Here is a 17,866-nt window from a genome sequence, read left to right as displayed (position 1 = left end):
GAAACTTCCATGGACATGTTTAATGGGTTGTTGTATAATCTGGGACTATTACAGCGCTTTGAATGTCTAGCCAGCAACATTAGTTTTAATCAGATATTTATTCTTCACTTCAGTTTCGTGATACTCAGCATGACTTAACCAGTATCACAGTATAATTTATTACATGGAACTCCTGTGTTGCCTAATACCTGATGTAGCTGAAGCACTAACAAGACGTAAAAGAAGCAGAAGTTACTGTATTTTAACAATTGTTGACAGAGATGCTGGCTACATTTTTGGAATATTATTCTCAAATCCCATAGCATAAACCACTTTCACAGAAAAAGTCCTCTCTTCCTCTCTCTTTCTTCTTTCTTTTTTTCTCTCTGTTTTGCTGCTCTTTTATTTTCTTATCTTCTTTTCTTCCTTCTCTTTAATAATTTTTCTTTTTTCTTTTATCATAAAAATCTACTTGTAGTTTTATTGTTGTTCACTTTAATTAGCTTTCACCTACAGCTGAAACAGAATTATAAAATTGTATATAACATATTCTACAGAAAAGCTTTATATTTTTATGGAAAGTTTTGTGTAATGCAAGACACCAAGTAGTAGCAATAAGCAGTCAGCCCTGTGTTTTTCAGTGCTTGCAAAATGAAATCTCTCTCTCCTTATTTTTTCAGTGTATGTTAACATGTTTTAAGTTACAGCTAATAGTTATATATACCTTTAGTAGCTGTATGTTTCCTATATTTATATACATTTTTCATAGTAGACTTTCTATGAGGGAATATGCAACATAATACGATCGTGTATCACCTTTTTGTCAGCATGTAGAAGTTTTACAAGTGTCTTCTTCACATATCTATGTAAACCTATTTCCTTCTACCTCCTATGGCGCCTACATGCCTGTATACCATGTGCCTGTACCACAGCTGCTGAATGCAGGGTCATTGAAAAAACATGCTTGTGGTTGATAAGACATTCCCAAAGTAATGAAATGTATCTGGAAACTTCTTTCCTAAGGTCTCCATCATGTAGTTGCTCCCATTGCCATCTTTGCTTGTGAACTGGTCTCCCCACACAGCTAATATTTTTTTTTACCAGATGCATAAGTTGAGGTCCTGTGTCAAAATGGCTATGAGTTTATTTGCATAGAGGTAAACTCGGATGTGAAAGTATTTCTGCTTCTCTTTAAGTTTTGTTTGTGTCTTCAAATAGTGCTCTTAACTGTTGAGTTAAGATCCTAGAAATAAAAGTGCCTTTTCCTACAGATTGCTTCTAAACTAACTTTTGAGAATAGGGAGGAGTGGTCAAGGATCAGATGATAAAAAGACCCAGCTAGAAAATTGTCTTGAGATAATAGAGAATTAGAAGCACTTCTGTAAAGTCTGTATAGTCCCCATCCTGGGCTCATAAGGAACCATCAGCTTTTAAATAGAGTAAATGTCTGTTAATCTTCATGTTTCAACTGTAGCATCTTTTCACTTTAAAGGAAGTGTGTCGATACAGAGTAAACAAGAAAAAATCATAGGGGCCTACTGACAGTTTGACAGAAACTATTTTCAGAACAGAGCAACTTATCGGTAATCCATTACCCATGGCATGGCAAACCTTTTCTTAGCCCAAATTATAATGTAAAAGTATATAGACTTAAAGCAAAGTTGAATGTCCCACAGACACCACAGGTTCTTCTGAAGATCCAGTATTCAAGATGGGAAAGATAAGAGAAGCTACCACAGGATCACTGCTCACCCTAGCAGCAATTCCCAGCCTATAGATTTCTGGACAGAGGAACAATAAAGACAGAGACAGAAACAGAGCCAACTCAGGTACAGGCTAATAGAGCTATATTAAAAAAAAAAAAAAAAAAGCAAAAAAGCACAGCGGTGACTCTCAGAGTTAAACCTGCAGGAGCCAGTGAGTACTGAAAGCCTCGGCAATTTTGAAGAAAGTCCAGCATGGACAGCAACGTGCAGCAATAAATGCTGACAGTGAGTGAATAGGACCCCTACAGTTTGTTGCTGCTAACATGAATTAGGAAAGGTTTCTGGATTGTTTCCTCTTCGCAAGTCCTGGCGAGTCTTTTGCTTTCCTGGGAAGCTGTTTTTGGAGGCACATGCTAACTGTTTGCTTTCTTTGTTTATGCCAGTGTCTGGAGGTCGCAGCCGCTTGCACCTTATTGACCTGGGTAGCTGCGTGAAAGTGCTCAGCAAAAACCGGGAGGGAAGCTCTGGCCTCTGTCTCTCATTGTCAGCGCTGGGCAATGTCATCCTGGCCCTTGTCAATGGAAGCAAACACATCCCGTACAAGTAAGTAGTATTCTATGTTGCACCTAATAAGAGGATGCTTGCAAGTGGTTTGCTTGCCTGGGCCTGAGGCAGACTTGGGGTAAGCAGGGAGACAGTCTGCTGGGCTCACTGCAGCCCTCCTGAGGTACGGCAAAACCTGCCTAAGGTTCAGTGACACCCGATCTAACCTTACATCTGGAAGCTACACTGTATTTGACATTCAGGATTCAATGGAAGAAGTCTGCTGGAATAGGACCCAGGTGTCTTAAAGATCTTAACGCTTGAAGTTCAGCACATTAGGATTTTGTTTTCTAGGACTGTTCAAAGTTTTTTTAATGTTTCAAAGCATCTGAGAGCCAGTTTCATATTCGTTCCACAGAGACAAACATTGCTGCCATAATGCAGCACTACAGAGAAAATTATTTTGCTGTCCATTGTGTGGAATTTAGTTTCTTGAAAATATATGTCACAATGAGCATGTGTGTTTGTCATGAGATTCTTTCTGTGATCCAAGGTTACTTTGCATTTTATTTTTGTATGGTTTGAATCTCAGTGTCAGCCTTTCACTCACAAAAAAGAAGTAGGCCCTATTTGTCACACTAGACAAGTGGCCTTTGCTGCTGCAGGTAGCTTCTGGGAAATGAGAGCAATTGCTCACCTAGTGGGTATGTTTTGTACTCATTTCTCTTCATCGTTGTCTCACCCCATTTGTCATGTGTGCAGCTCTGAAAGCAAGTTTGATTCATTACCCAACCCAGACAGTCATACAGCCTTCCTATTGAGAAGTTTCTGATTTTGTGGACAGTATTGCTTTTCTCTAGCCTAAAGCCTAGTGAGTAGCAACTGGCATCACAGGAATGGCTTACTGTACGCATCTTGTAATCAAACTGCTAATGAACGTCACCATTCATGAAGGACACGTATAAGACATCTGGAGTTAGGAACAACAGGATGACACGAAAAACGAACCAAGTCACAGAGGCTATTTCAGTCCATACGTTTTACCCTTTTTATCATGTTAAAGGCTGCAAACATGACTATTTTCATAGAATTATAGAATCATTTAGGTTGGAAAAGACCTTCAAGATCATTGAGTCCAACCATCATCCATGCCCACTAATCCATGTTACGCAGTACCCCATCTACGTGCTTTTTTAATATCTCCAGGGATGGTGACTCAACCACTTCCCTGGGCAGCCTATTCCAATGTCTGACAACCCTCCCAGTAAAAAAATTTTTCCTAATATCTAACCTAAATCTCCCTTGCCTCAACTTGAGGCCGTTTCCTCTTGTTCTATCTCCAGCCACCTGACAGAAGAGACCAGCACCCACCTCACTACAACCCCCCTTCAGGTAGTTGTAGAGAGCGATAAGGTCTCCCCTCAGCCTCCTGTTCTCTAAACTAAACAACCCCAGTTCCCTCAGCCGCTCCTCATAAGACTTATGCTCCAGGCCCCTCACCAACTTGGTTGCCCTTCTCTGGACACGCTCCAGCACCTCAATGTCTTTCCTGTAGTGAGGGGCCCAAAACTGAACACAGTACTCAAGGTGCAGCCTCCCTAGTGCCGAGTACAGGGGAACAACCACCTCCCTGCTCCTGCTGGCCACACTATTTCTGATGCAGGCCAGGATGCCGTTGGCCGCCTTGGCCACCTGGGCACACTGCTGGCTCGTATTCAGCCGGCTGCCAGCCAGCACCCCCAGCTCTTTCTCTGCCGGGCAGCTTTCCAGCCACTCTTCCCCAAGCCTGTAGCGCTGCACGGGGTTGCTGTGACCAAAGTGCAGGACCCGGCACTTGGCCTTGTTGAACTTCATACAATTGGCCTCAGCCCATCGATCCAGCCTGTCCAGATCCCTCTGTAGAGCCTCCCTACCCTCAAGCAGATCGACCCTCCCTCCCAACTTGGTGTCATCTGCAAACTTGCTGAGGGTGCACTCAATCCCCTCATCCAAATCATTGATAAAGATATTAAACAGAACCGGCCCCAACACTGAGCCCTGAGGAACACCACTTGTGACCCGCTGTCAACTGGATTTCACCCCATTCACCACAACCCTCTGGGCTTGTCCATCCAGCCAGTTTTTCACCCAGCAAAGAGTGCACTTGTCCAAACCATGAGATCCCAGCTTCTCAAGGAGTATGCCATGAGAGACAGTGTCAAAGGCCTTGCTGAAGTCAAGGTAGATAAAATCCACAGCCCTTCCCTCATCCACTAGGCGGGTCACCTGGTCATAGAAGGAGATCAGGTCGGTCAAGCAGGACCTGCCTTTCATAAACCCATGCTGACTGGGCCTGGTCCCCTGCTTGTCCTGGACTTGCCATGTGAGTGCTCTCAAGACAAACCATTCCATAATCTTCCCTGGTACCGAGGTCAGGCTGACAGCCCTGTAGTTCCCCGGATCCTCCCTCCGACACTTCTTGTAAATGGGAGTCACATTGGCAAGCCTCCAGTCCTGTGGAACCTCCCCTGTTGACCAGGATTGCTGATAGATGGTGGAGAGCGGCTTGGCAAGCACCTCCACCAGTTCCCTCAGTACTCTTGGGTGGATCCCATTGGGTCCCATAGATTTGTGAGTGTCCAGATGGCGTAGTAGGTCACTAACTATTTCCTCCTGGATTAAGGAGGGTATACTCTGCTCTTCATCCTCACCTTCCAGCTCAGGAGGCGGAGTACCCTGAGGATAACTGGTCTCCCTATTAAAGACTAAGGCAAAGAAGGCATTAAGTACCTCAGCCTTTTCCTCATCTGGTGGCTAGATTCCCTTCTGTATCCATTAAAGGATAGATATTCTCGCATGTTCATTCAAGATTACAAAGTATTGACAAGTTTTACTTCTTTGGTTTTGTCTTCATTTTGGAAAATAAAGATGAATTGAGTTTGTTTATAATTTTATTTTTCTTCTAACATTTATTTTCCAAAATTAGGCAGTCTGGGCTTAAAATATGCTCTCTGGAAATATTCCTGTTCCTGGAATTCAGTCAGACTGGAATTTAGTTAAGGGCCAACCAAATTTGTATGTATAAGCGTTCATGAAATATTTTGTGGATCATGCACCTAGTCATAGTGTGAAAATAGCTTGAACTCTACACTTCACAAAGTGTACCTCAAACTATGCTTATCAAAAGCCTCTCTTCCTTCCTGTCAGTTTTTATGGACTGAAGGGAAGGCAAACTGTAGGAATAGAAAAATGATGTTAATGATGCTCCCTAGGCTAGAACTAAACATACAAGGAATAGTTACCAAATACCATAGCTGTCTTTCCTGGCAGTGCCTGACTGGGAGAAAAGTGTTAACCAAACATGTCTTCTACTTGCTGCGCTACCAATCTTCCTTCTACGATTCCCAGCTGTTGCACTTCTGAGCTTACACAGCCAGAGGTGCCAGTATACTTGCTCATCAACGTTTCTGTACTGCTGAAACAAGATAAAAGCTCTCTTCAGGCCAGCATCTCCTCTTGAATTTGCTCCTATAAGAGCAGATAGTATAGACTATAAATATAGGGAAGTGGTTGATCATCTGTAAATCAGAGGGAATATCTCTGTTTCTAAGGAGGACTTTAAAAAGGTAATTTGAAAAACATATTGGCATATTTTGGAGCAAATTTTATCCACTTCTTGCTGAGAAGAGTGCAGAAAGCATTTTTTCCCAAATATGATCTGTTCATGAGCAATGGAAATAAGAGTCTTGGTGGCTGGGTGAGCGCAAATACTATTTGCTCAGTGATCCGGCAGCACAGATCTGTGCTGTTCCTCGGTGGAGAAAAGAGGAAGGAGGGCGGGGGGTGGAATGTGCTGTATCCTAGAAGAGGCTGAGCATCCCAAAGACTGATGTGATATGTGTTCAGTAGCACCTCTTGTTTAGAGCAGTGGCTAGCCTATCCATCTGAGATCATTTCCCTTTCTTTAGGTGTGTTCTCTTTCATTGTTAAGGATAAAATTTAAATTTTGTTAACTGCCTTTTTTGAGTGGGACCAAAGGAAAACAATGGAAATGTTTTCTTATGTGACAGCACTGCATATTGTGTGTGTGGTCCCAGCAAATTTCCATAGAGCAGCAGACAAAATGGAGCATCTTTTCTTTATCTGAGCTATTAAACAGCCATTAAGTATTTTATGGCAGCCTGTCAGTAGGCACTGCATGGCTTCCTCGGAGCCCGGAAACTCACAATTTCATAGACATCAGGTTTTCTCTTACTGCAGAAATTTAGTTCTCTAAACTCTGAGAGGCTGCAGGCTCCTAAACTCCCTTCAGTGCTGTATCCAGCTTTATCTCCGCAGGTAGTAGTTGTAGGCAAAAGCTTGTTCAGATTCATAGCTGGTATAAGCAGATGCTACTGCATTGCCTTCAGTGGGCTCTGTGTTTATGCCAGAGATGAATTTGCCTCTCTGCCTGCAGTCTCTGTGAAAAACACATGCTGCTGTTCAGCACATTTTGCATTTTTTTTTCTTACCCATAAGGCTAAGCCTTGGAAGTCATTAAGTTGGAATCTTTCTCCCTTGGGAACACCCCCACACCCCTCCACATTTTGGGAATAGTAACACAGACTGACTCTAGCTTTAGCAGGAACTTGTCTACTAAAGTTGTAAGAAAGTAATGTAGAAATCTTCAGACATCAAACAATACAGGTTGATACGGTTTGGGATCTTGTCCTGCATTCAAGTTAAATTGCACATGGGTCTGAAGAATGGGCAAGAATCCCTATAATGGGCAACAACATGCAGCTAATGAGTGACCAGGCTGTGATTTCTGGGAGTTTGTATCTTTCTTTCGTATATGTACTTACAATCTCTCTCTAATATCTCAGTGGATTATCTTTTTGTCACTATTAATGTCCAGACCTATTTTGAACCTTACTAAGCACATTGTTCTGTGTTATATAAATAATGTTATATAAATGTTATATAAAATAGAATGTTTTATAAAATAGAATTTTTAATTTGACTTAAATACATTGCCATTTAATGCCACCAGTTTAATTTGCTCTTGAGTTAGGAGCAAATCCCTCAAAAGACTGGGCAAGAATTATTTTCTCCACAGGAATGTCAAATATCTTCATAAAAATTGAAAAGGTTTCAAGCCCAAGGGAGAGCAAGGGAGTCAGCTCCTACCCTGACTTAGTTTGACAGGGCTCAGATCTGCTACAGGAGGGTTTTGCTAAGCTGCAGTAATTGTTAGTGCCATTTTATTTTTTTAAGAGCATTTCAGCTTTACATTAGTGCTGCATTATCTGCCTCTGATTTCCAAGATGAATGTGTTTTAAACCCTCAAATGAATACCCATTTGCACAAACTCCAGATACTGGTTTATATAGCTCACTATTCAAAAATTACTCCAGTTGCTAGGCAACAGGAGTGGTGATAATTCATGGTAATGCTGTTTTGGAAATAATCATTTTTATACATTTTAATGACTATGAGAATGTAAGAAAACTGTTTAGAAAAGTGCAAGGCTGTATGAATTTCTCTTTCAGAAATTGTTGCTTGTTTTATTTAATAGGCTTCTCTCTTAATGTGCTATCCCAATGTGCTAGTGTTTCTGGAGGCATCCTATATTTTGAACTACATGCTTATGCTTATCCAAGGAGTCTTGTCCATAAAATAGATGGGCATGAGTCAAAAGCATGAATTTTATTCTTGGCACTTCTGCTTCTCTGTCATATGGTTGCAGTTCCTCCCAGATCTTACTTACATGCTGGTATTGGTTTTTTTTAATCCTATCTGTAGAAAATAAAATGATATTAAGTGACTGGTGCAAGGTTGCACAAGAGGCTTAGTGGCAGAGCCACCATGTTTTAAGATCTAATCTGGTGCTTAAACCATGGGCTAATCCATTCTTTCTTTCTGCATGACCTTTGGAAAATAATTTATTTCTGTATTTATTTATTTATTCCCATTTATAAAACTGAGCTAGAAAAAAATCAAATAGGACTTTGTAAAGGGCATTCAAACTTGGCAAAAAGCATTACTTACATTTTAACTGTTGCTAGGACTGTTACCTTATTTTTTCACCTTTTTTTAGACTTAAGGACTCACATAGATGGTCCTAATGGGATGCAAAATCTGTGTTTTTTTGGTCAAGGGTAGGCTATTACTGCTTTTAAGTGAAGCAGAGAAAAGGGAAAGTGTTGGATTATAGTATTGTGATATAAAAGATGAGCCTAAAAATATGCTGTATATCAGATATTTTCTTTATATTGTTAGTTAATTATTGAATTAAAAATGAAAATGAGGTTTGGATGGATCCAGTAATTCAGATTATTTTCTTGGTTGAATGAGTGTATCTGTCTGCAGTTGTTTCATCCGTGTAAAAAACCCTGTGTTTGAAGAGAACTGTGATCCCAGGTACCTTTTGTTTATACGGCTTGCCTTTGCATTTATAGCATGAGTTAGATTATTGTTATCAGAAGAAAAGTCAGTGAAAACTTTTCAGGAAGAGATAAGGAAAGCTGAAAACCAGTTCACAATACAATTTTTGTACAATAACTGGTATTAGTATTGGAGATTTTATCCTTATTTACAAGCTTGTATTAAGTCTTAGTTTTGTGGGATTCACACAACCATGTCTGCTTACTAGGCCTAAGAATTTAATGCCAAAACTGAACTACATGCCCAATGAGCAATCTGTTTAATGGTTAATTCATCAGTGCCTAAACCTGAAATAATTTATTTTTTTTAATTGAGAGATTTCAATCACTTTTGCTTTCCACTGCTGCATCTACTGGTCTTCTGTTCCTTGCTTTTGCTTCTTCTCAGTGAGAACATGGTACAAAGACCACAGAAAGCCTCAGAAAGAATCTGATGAGACCTTTGGAATCTCCAATCTTTCTGTGTTAATTTAGTATTGAATATATTAGAATTGGATGAAGAACTGTTTTGCTGTTTTACTTGTGGAAATGTGAGAGCAGAAGAAGGGGAAATGAATGAAAATGAGGATATGAGTGATAGCTGAAACAGAGTCACAGGACTGGGAAATGGCCCAAAATGAATGGGAGAGCTCTGAGAGACACTGAGATAATGTGTAGAGGAGACAACAATCCACAAAAAAGAACTGGGAAGCAAAAGAGAAAAAGAAATGAGCCCATTCAAAAAGAGGAATAAGAAATACCCTTGAATGATCCAATTGTAGGAGAGCAGTCAACAGAGATTTTGTTGAATGTGAAATAGTTCTTAATTAGCTATCAAAAACATGAGCTGCTCAGGAACAAAAGAATTTTTCCATGATGTTGGCAGCCAGGTTGTATGGACCGGAGCCTTGGCGAACAGACACTGAAGGCACTGAGCAATGCCATATTACACCAGCTGAGGACCTGGCCTTAGGTGCATGCTCTTTGACACTAGCCAGAGTGCTTTGGCAACGTGGAAGAGCAATGCAGTTGCCAGCAAGAGCACTGAAACACTGTCAGCATGGATATAATGAGGACTTGGAGCATCTGGCAATTACTTTCACCTTTGGGGTTTTTCTGTAGCTGGCAGTTTTACTAGGCTGAATTTCTGACAATTTTCTTCTATGTTCCGGGGAACTACATAAAATAGATGGAATCAGGGATGCACAGGCTGTGAATGTAGGAAAACTTCTTGCATTTTATTAGTGTAATTTAATCTGCAACTCAGGACCATGAGGATAACAGATTTTGCATGCTCCAGCAATCGCTGTTGTAGTGTTCATCAACAATGCACTTTATTGTAGGACAGTTTGTACAGCTGATAGTGCAGATTTGAGCTTTATCTGCACATGTCTTACAGTACTGTGTTTCATCATCAAGTTAATGAGAGATAGTAGACAAAATCCTCAAGGAAAGCTTCAGCGGAGCTGCCATTCCCCAGCTTTGGGTTTTCAACTCAGTCCTGCCAGACTGGCAACGTGATAATTATTGGAGCAGAGGTGTCTGCGTGCATGTGTACTGGATGTAAGAGAGTGTGTTGCATTCACTGATCCTGATCCCCTGTTACAACAGTTTTACAACAGACCTCAGCTGACATGGCTCCATTCTGCACAAGTGTTCAAGTGGGAAGAATCAGGCCTCATAAGCTACCTCTTTTAATGCTCTCTGAACCACTTGACGAATTACCACTTTACAGATATTGTAACAAGCAAATAATGATGGACTGCAAAATGAAATGAGAAGGGAAGTGCTTGTGTCTTATACTCAGATTTAATAGCAATTACTGATTGCATTTAAATAGCCATTCCTATCAGCAGCAGATAGCTGCATCATGGAAGGACACTACTTTGGTCCTGGGCCAGCACAGACTTGACTGGTAATGAACAAGCAATCCAGTAGCGTGCAGTTATTGCTGAAATATAACTTGAGTGGGACCCAAATAGGCCATTGTGGTGATTTCATCTACAAATGAATCTCTACTTAATTCATTAAAATGCCATTTTGAACCTTCAGTCAGGGTATCCAGCAGTTTATTCTCACCTGTTCCACCACTGGTTCAGGCTCAATTGAACATTAATACATTTTCTTGCGTGGAAATGTGGTGATAATTCATTTCATGTATAATTGAACAATTTTTAAATAGTCATATTCTTGGAATAACTAGCTCTTGTGCAATGCAGCAAATTATCAAAAAGCATGTAGCAGTATTTATTAGTCTTACTTCATGTTTTTGGTTACCTGTGGTTTCTTGAATAGTTGCATATGGATATGATCTGTGAAATTAACTTTCGTTTCCATACTGATCCTTCTTTCCCTGCACAAAATCAGTGTGGCTCAGGACAAGAAAGCAGAGACATCCCACTGCAAATGGCCAAAGAAAATAGCTTTTCTTTGTATAGTGCTAGTATGTAGCCCCTTGTTCGGAGTTGGGCATCTTATTGCTAAGAAGAGGTTACAGGCTGCAGAGAATTTAAAAGAGAAGCAAGAAGAATTATGAATGGTCCAAGATGAAAGGGTTACTCACCTGGAAGAACACCATGACAGAAATTAAGCTTCATAGCTTCCAGGGAAAAGGAGACCTCTGAGAGGGGAGATGACAACTACTCTGTAGTATTTCAAGGATGTGAATACACACAGAAGGAAAAAATTGTTTCTGGTGAGACAAAGTGGCAGTATGATTTCTTATCCTTAAGTAACGAGGCAGAGGAATTTAAACTTGAAAGCATGCTAACAATGATTCCTGTTAGTCAATGGAATATCTTCCTGAGAGCTGAAGTGAACACTACATTGGTAGAAAGATTTAAAAGCAAAATAAACATGTAACTAACAAATAACAGTTACATAATAAAGAGTTCCAGATTGGTTAGGGGCTAGCCTTACGCAATTTCAGTGCAGAGTTCTGGCACCAAATCTTTAACAATTTTCAATAACTGTACTTCCATTTTGATAATTTGTCTTCATCCTTGTTTGGAAAGTGTTTGCACATGGCTGGCAGTTATACAAATAACTAATAAAACATTTCCTAGTGTGTCTACTAGAATCTCCTCTGCTTTTGGGAGTCTGAAAACTAGCAGTCGGCTGGACTGTTAGACTTGCATGGCATCAAAGAAATCCAGAAAGTCTCAGTGGTGTCTTTCTCAAGACTGTACCCTAGCAGGCATATGGGATGTCCAGTCTCCATTTCTGTGCCAGATGATTTTACTCAGTTAACTGCTTTCCTTCCTTCTTCATTTAGTTACACTTTTTTTTTAAGGTCTCTTTCTCTTTGAATTGCAAAATCAGGTTCTCCCTGTGCTTGAGCCAAAACTCAGTGTAAGTCAATGGAAATCTTTTTATTGGGCTTTGGTTTAAGCCAACAGATTAGAAAACATGCTTAAATCTAATTAGATGAGATAATCCTCAAATCCTTGCTAAGGGATATTGTATACCATAGTTCATGTTCACTATTTGATGATTAACAGCTTATTTGTTGAAAGGGGCAGTATGTGGTTAAGTGTTACCTAGTGTTGAGTTTGTTTCGGATTGCAAGGGAGATGATTGGTGGAATTGGTGAATGTGAAAACTGGAAATGTACAGTCATCTATTGACTGGTTCTAAATGGGTCTGTGACCATGAAGTTGGAGCTCAAGAAGGTTATACAGGAACTTGCCACATAAATAGGGATTTGTGACTACTTAAGTGGCACAAGCAGGACTATTTGATTTTCCTCTTCAATATATAAATAGTATTTGCAACCTTAACTTAAAAATAAACAAAAACTTGGTTTACGTTTTCTGGGCAAATAGTTGAACAATTTTTCTTCATACTCTTTCTTTTCTTGGACTCCATTTAACACCACCCCCTCCATGAAGTGACAGGCCCTAGAAGCTTTGAAGAGAATTGTGTGGTTGTAAATGGAGACTCTTTCAGCCAGTTTGTCTTATTGCTGCAAGAGCATTTGAATGGCATTGCAATTGCAAGATTATTTTTTTCCATACAAACTCTTTTTGAAGTTCTTATTTTCATAACACGTTTGAGAGAAAAGCAATGAAGGCAAATCCTCTTGTGCTCTTCAGATACTAGCTAGCTTCTGCTGGATGATCAAAGTTTTTGGGCTGGTGGTTGCCTCCAGGCCTGTACACAATGAACAGATGTGAAGTGAATTTTTTAAAATATGCATTGACTTTTTAGAGTTAAGCAGGCTGGTTAGAACTATCTTCTGAAATATTAAAATTAGCTCTCTCTCCTGCTGGAGAAAAAACTTCTTGGATTATTTAAATTTTTAAAATTTTGTTTGTTTATAAATGCCATCAGGTGACATGCTTTCTAGCAATATGTGACAAGACTCAGTAAAATTAATTTCAGACAGCAGGTTTAACTGTTTTAGCTGTATTTAGTCTCATTACCCCATCAGCAAAACTGTTCTACCTGCCATATTTAAAACTATTTTCCAATGGGTTATTTTTGAGGAGTGGGCAGAGTTACTAAATTGTTTCTCTCCCTATTCCTTAGTTTGTGCTCTTGGACAGAAATAAAGCTTCACTCATTTTGAAAATCGATAACAAAATATATGTCCTACTGCCAGAAATATCAGCCCTTCTGGCTCCCTTTGATACAGCTGGTTCTGAAGAGCAGAGAGCTGGGTAGCAGAATGGTGGTGGCAGCTGGTTTGGGTGCTGTTACAACCCTGGGAGCTATGGACGTACAGTCTTCAGCCTATAAACAGAACAAAAGGAGAAAGTTGGGAGCTGTCCTAGACGTGAAGGGATTTTGGGGCTCGGAAAAGAACACATGGTGTATTACACTCTCTGCAGGAGTGGGTGCTTTCACTGATTGAAGTGTCTCTCTTGCTGCCCTCGACGCAGGCAGCTTGCACAGACTGCAGCTTTCCTGGGTGTCCTGCCTGCCTTCAGTGGGAGCTCCAGAGGGCAGAGGTCTCACAGAGCTCCCATGTCGTGTGTGCCAGTCCCTTGGGCAGCTCAGACTGCGCTAGGCATCTGCGCCGCTTGACTCGGAGACAGACGGAGAACAAGCGAGGGGAGGCACTTACAAGGTGAGCTGTTAAAAGCACCTCATCATCTCTTTGCAAGTGGGACCTGAATCTCCTCAGAGCAGTCTTTTAAGGACTGAACACAATTTTCATGTCTGCCTCCAGCTATAAACAGAGTAGCAGAATCTTTTGTGCTCCTAGACTGCGTTTCCTCTCTCTTGCAAACAACGGTTTTCACAGGCTCTGTGTGATGTGCTTTGAAGTTACATGCCCATGCAAGAGGACGGGAATTAGATGCAGTATCTAGATCTGCTACCCAATTGGCATGTACTGCATAACAAAAAAAATGTTTCCAAAGGTATGGTGTCAGAGAAATAACTGCACTTTTTCAGAGACGGAGAGAGAGTTTTCTAGGAGCTCTGTGTACTCTGCTGACATGCACCTCCTGAATCCTGCTCATCTCTCTCATGTGCAGACATTTCTGGAGTGGTGGAAGATAGTTCTTTTCATGTCAAAGGGAACTGAGGGTAACTGCTGGAGTTGCAATAGTTTACACTGATGTGAAAGAGGGGCTTATGGAGGACCAAAGCTGAATAAGATTTGACTCTGAAAATACATGTCTGCGAAGGAGAACCAGTTGGCACCCTACCACATTGTGCAGCAGTGAGATTTGCAAAACACTCCTGTTTTTTGAAGCCAAGGGTTGAGGCTGCTTACTGTGGACTGTGTTTTACAGAAAAAGTGAGGGTGTGCTTTGGTAACCTTTAGGACCTTTGCATCATACAGAATATGAAATAAGCCTGTTAAACTAGTAACAGATTTTCTTTTCTCTTGTTAGGTGACTGCTGCCATTTTGGATGGCTGCGTGCTGTGCAATGGCATTATAATCAGTGGCTTTTGTTGGTTTTGAGCTACTCTTGATTGCAGTCCTCTGTGGGCCGCTTTGCCTGGAATCATTTTTGTGTGTGTCAGACATAAACATAAAGTAGATTACACAACCGGTGAAGTCCTTTGTGTCCCTTTGCAGGTGCCATGTCCGTTCCCCTCACACTGCAGTGAGCCGCATGGTGATGAGGGTGTTGTTTGGGAGAAGGCTCAGGCTGCTCTGAATCTGAAGGTGATGCTTTGGGTCTCTCTACCGTACATGCTCCTAGGGGCTGTCACCTGTCTTCCCAGCAGGGTCAGGCCTTGTCCAGGCAGGGCCATGATGCTTCTGAGCACTGTAGCCCAACTCCCCCGGTCTCTGCTGGTATCACAATCACATCTGTTAGGTATACTCTGAAAACTGAAATGGATTTTTTCATGGTCCCAAGAAAATTCATAGTTTTGCTAAAACTTTTCTACCAAACATCTTTTTTCACAGAGAGATAAGACAATGAAAGCAAAGAATTACAAGCAAGTCAGTATGTATATTTGACAATAAACTGGCTGATGGAAACAGATACCACAATAAGGTTTTCTTCAAAAATTGGCTCATTTGATTAGAGAAGAATTTACATTTTTTAATACATAAGATTTTGATTTTTCTCTGATAATGCTATTGTATCACACCCATGCAAAAGATAGTATAACGCTTGAAAATACATTTTTAATTCCATTAGCCATGTTCCATCCATCAATGGTGCTTCTCTGTGGAGCATTACCCAATTCTTTTAAGGAATCTCAGCTTCACACTAGCAACTGTTCAGATGCCTAATCAGAGAGCAAACTCTGGTGTTGCTAAAGGTATCCCTCTCGCTGAAGATTACAGAACAATAGATAATTGAAGAGAGTAACAACAAAACACCACATTTTTTTAACAGGAACATTTAGTTGTGGGCTATGAATAAAGAATGTTGCGGGCTGTGTATGAAATTATAATAGGGTAATATTCAACTCTAGCAATAATGGCGTGGGTATGTGAGAGTCACTTTGACTAGCAATTACACATCTATTTTATGCATTAAACAGCATCTCTCTATTGAAACTAACCTTAAGTTCAGAAGACAAATAACTTTCTTAATAATTTTATGTTATCTGTATAGATATAAAACCAATAACTGTATGCTTCATGATAAGTATTACCAGTGTGTTGCTTCACCTTAATTCATCTCCCAGAAATATAAAAATCCAAATGTTTCCTACTAATGTCTAGTCTGTAGTCCATATTAAACCTAATCAATTCTGTATTCTTCTCTGCGTAGTAATTGTACATTAATTGTGCCAGTAACTGAAGCGTCATATAAGTTGCTTTTTAAGACTGCACAATTTGGAAGTACAATCCTATTGTGCCAGAAGCCAACTAATAAAGTTTACCAATGCTTATTGTCTTAAATACAAAGGGACAAAGTTAAGTATTCTATGCAAATATTATAAATTATATGCTGTCCATATGACCTTTCACTGCATTTTGCAATACCTGAATGCCAGAATAAGTTCTCTTTTGTTAATTTCATAATATGGTTAATCTCATAATATGCAATAGGAGTATGTATGGTGCTTTTTCCTTCTGGCTCCTTTCTCATAGAAAATGAACATCTCCCAGCCCCATGGTCTGATTATGTTTCCGGCAGTTAAATCTGCAAACCTTTGCATATTTAAATAGAGAACATTCTTTTGGGAGATCTAGAAAGACGGGCAGAGATCGGCAAATCTTCAGTCCTCTTGCTGTGCAGGTTCCAAGAAGGGGAGTCCTGAGGGATTCTTGCTCCTTTCATCCATAATAGGAAGTAAAATTCTCTACCACCATATTTAGGAAAAAGGTCCAGCTTTTTGCAGATCAAAGGCTATGCACTTATTGTCTTCAGGTCAGGGCTAGATGAGTGTTGAGAACTCACTCAGCATACCGTGCTCTGCCATTATCCAAGTTTTGAATTGCACAAGTATAGACCAGCAATGGATGTGTTCAAGTGGTTGATTTAGAGACATAATTTGTTTTTCAAGGCATTAATATGCATTTTTACCATCTTTATTTTTCACTCATTCAGAGTAGGAACCAGTAAACACAGGGTACAATATTGGTATTGTTGGGTGAATCTCTTAGTCTTCAGAAAAGAAACTCCAGCACAGTTAGATTGCAGGAAATGAGATAGCCCCTAAATGTGATCTTGTGCTGCTTCTCAAATATTTCTGTCATCGCTTTCAATCTGTTTACATGAATTATTAAATATAGAACTTTTATATTCTATGATGCCCTTAATTTATACAAGCTTTACAGAATGTGGATCAGATAAATTTTCCTATGTGTCCCTACCTACATCTTACCATCTTTAATCCTGTGCACTCATTAACAACTGGTAACATTATGAAACATCCTGTTGTTTTCCTTCTTTATCTCCAATATATTTCAGAAGTAGTTTTTATTTATCAGATAGTTCTGGCAAATAACTGTGAAGCACTCATTGTCACTGCTGCAGGATCTTTAGTCCATGGTTATTTAGAATCTGAATTCTGGCTGCAGTTTCTCAAATAATTCCATAACCTCAAGCAGCTAGGGGAGAAGGAGGCAGACATAATTGGAAGCCACATTTCCAATTCTGGGGCATTCCAGTGCCCCGGTGTCCCATGTTAAACCTTCTGGACGCTTAACTGGCAGCAGGGACCCCAGGATGCCTGTTGGGTCACCCTGCTGCCTGACATCTCCACAGGACACGGTGCACAGTGCTGTGACCCTGTCTCTGACATGTCCTCTCTACTAGCAGCGGTCACATCCTTGGCAATCCCCTATGGCAGACTTGTAGGACACCCACAGGAAATAGTGTGTCAACTACTGTCTCAGTGACTGTGCTCCTACACATTCTCTGATACTATATGATGCTCTTTTACATGGTGGAGAAGGTCTAGAGGTGTGTGAAGCTCTCACCCTTTTCTGGTTTCTTTTAAATTTGCCAGGTCTGAAATGGAATGGTATGTTCTGCTGTGCTAATTGATTAAATGGCATCTATCATGACATAAAGAGATCAAACAGAATTATTTTTTCTCCCATGTTACCATTTAAAGCTCTCAATTTTGCTCAGATCATTAGCATATAATTTTCAGATGAGCTAGCCAGAAGGTCCCTAAATAAAAATTAGGAGAAAAGATTAGCTAGGAAAGCTAGACTGGTAATGAGCTGTTGCACTGTGGTAATGTGCTAGGTTTATAGTTCATATCTAGCCCTAATCAGTCATAAGTGCAAGTTGTCAGCATTTGATAGCTAATTGGTGTTTCTTGGAATTACACTGCAACAAAAACACTGAAATGAAAATAAAGCTTTTCTTTATATATGA

At 40.2% G+C, this 17,866-nt stretch overlaps 1 protein-coding gene across 1 annotated transcript in view; it reads left to right on the top strand.

Annotated features, from left to right (window-relative positions):
- Window positions 1–17,866, top strand: part of KIF26B (kinesin family member 26B) — a 312,315-nt gene that overhangs the window by 255,512 nt on the left and 38,937 nt on the right. Inside the window, exon 10 of the mRNA XM_075043158.1 lies at window positions 2,129–2,288. Coding sequence (XP_074899259.1) covers window positions 2,129–2,288 — 160 coding nt within the window. The remainder of the gene's footprint in view (window positions 1–2,128; window positions 2,289–17,866) is intronic.

The sequence above is a fragment of the Buteo buteo genome, chromosome 12 (assembly GCF_964188355.1).
Source record: "Buteo buteo chromosome 12, bButBut1.hap1.1, whole genome shotgun sequence".
Classification (NCBI taxonomy): domain Eukaryota; kingdom Metazoa; phylum Chordata; class Aves; order Accipitriformes; family Accipitridae; genus Buteo; species Buteo buteo.
The sequence above is the reverse complement of the archived record's forward strand: the minus strand, read 5'-3'. Positions and strand labels throughout refer to the sequence as shown.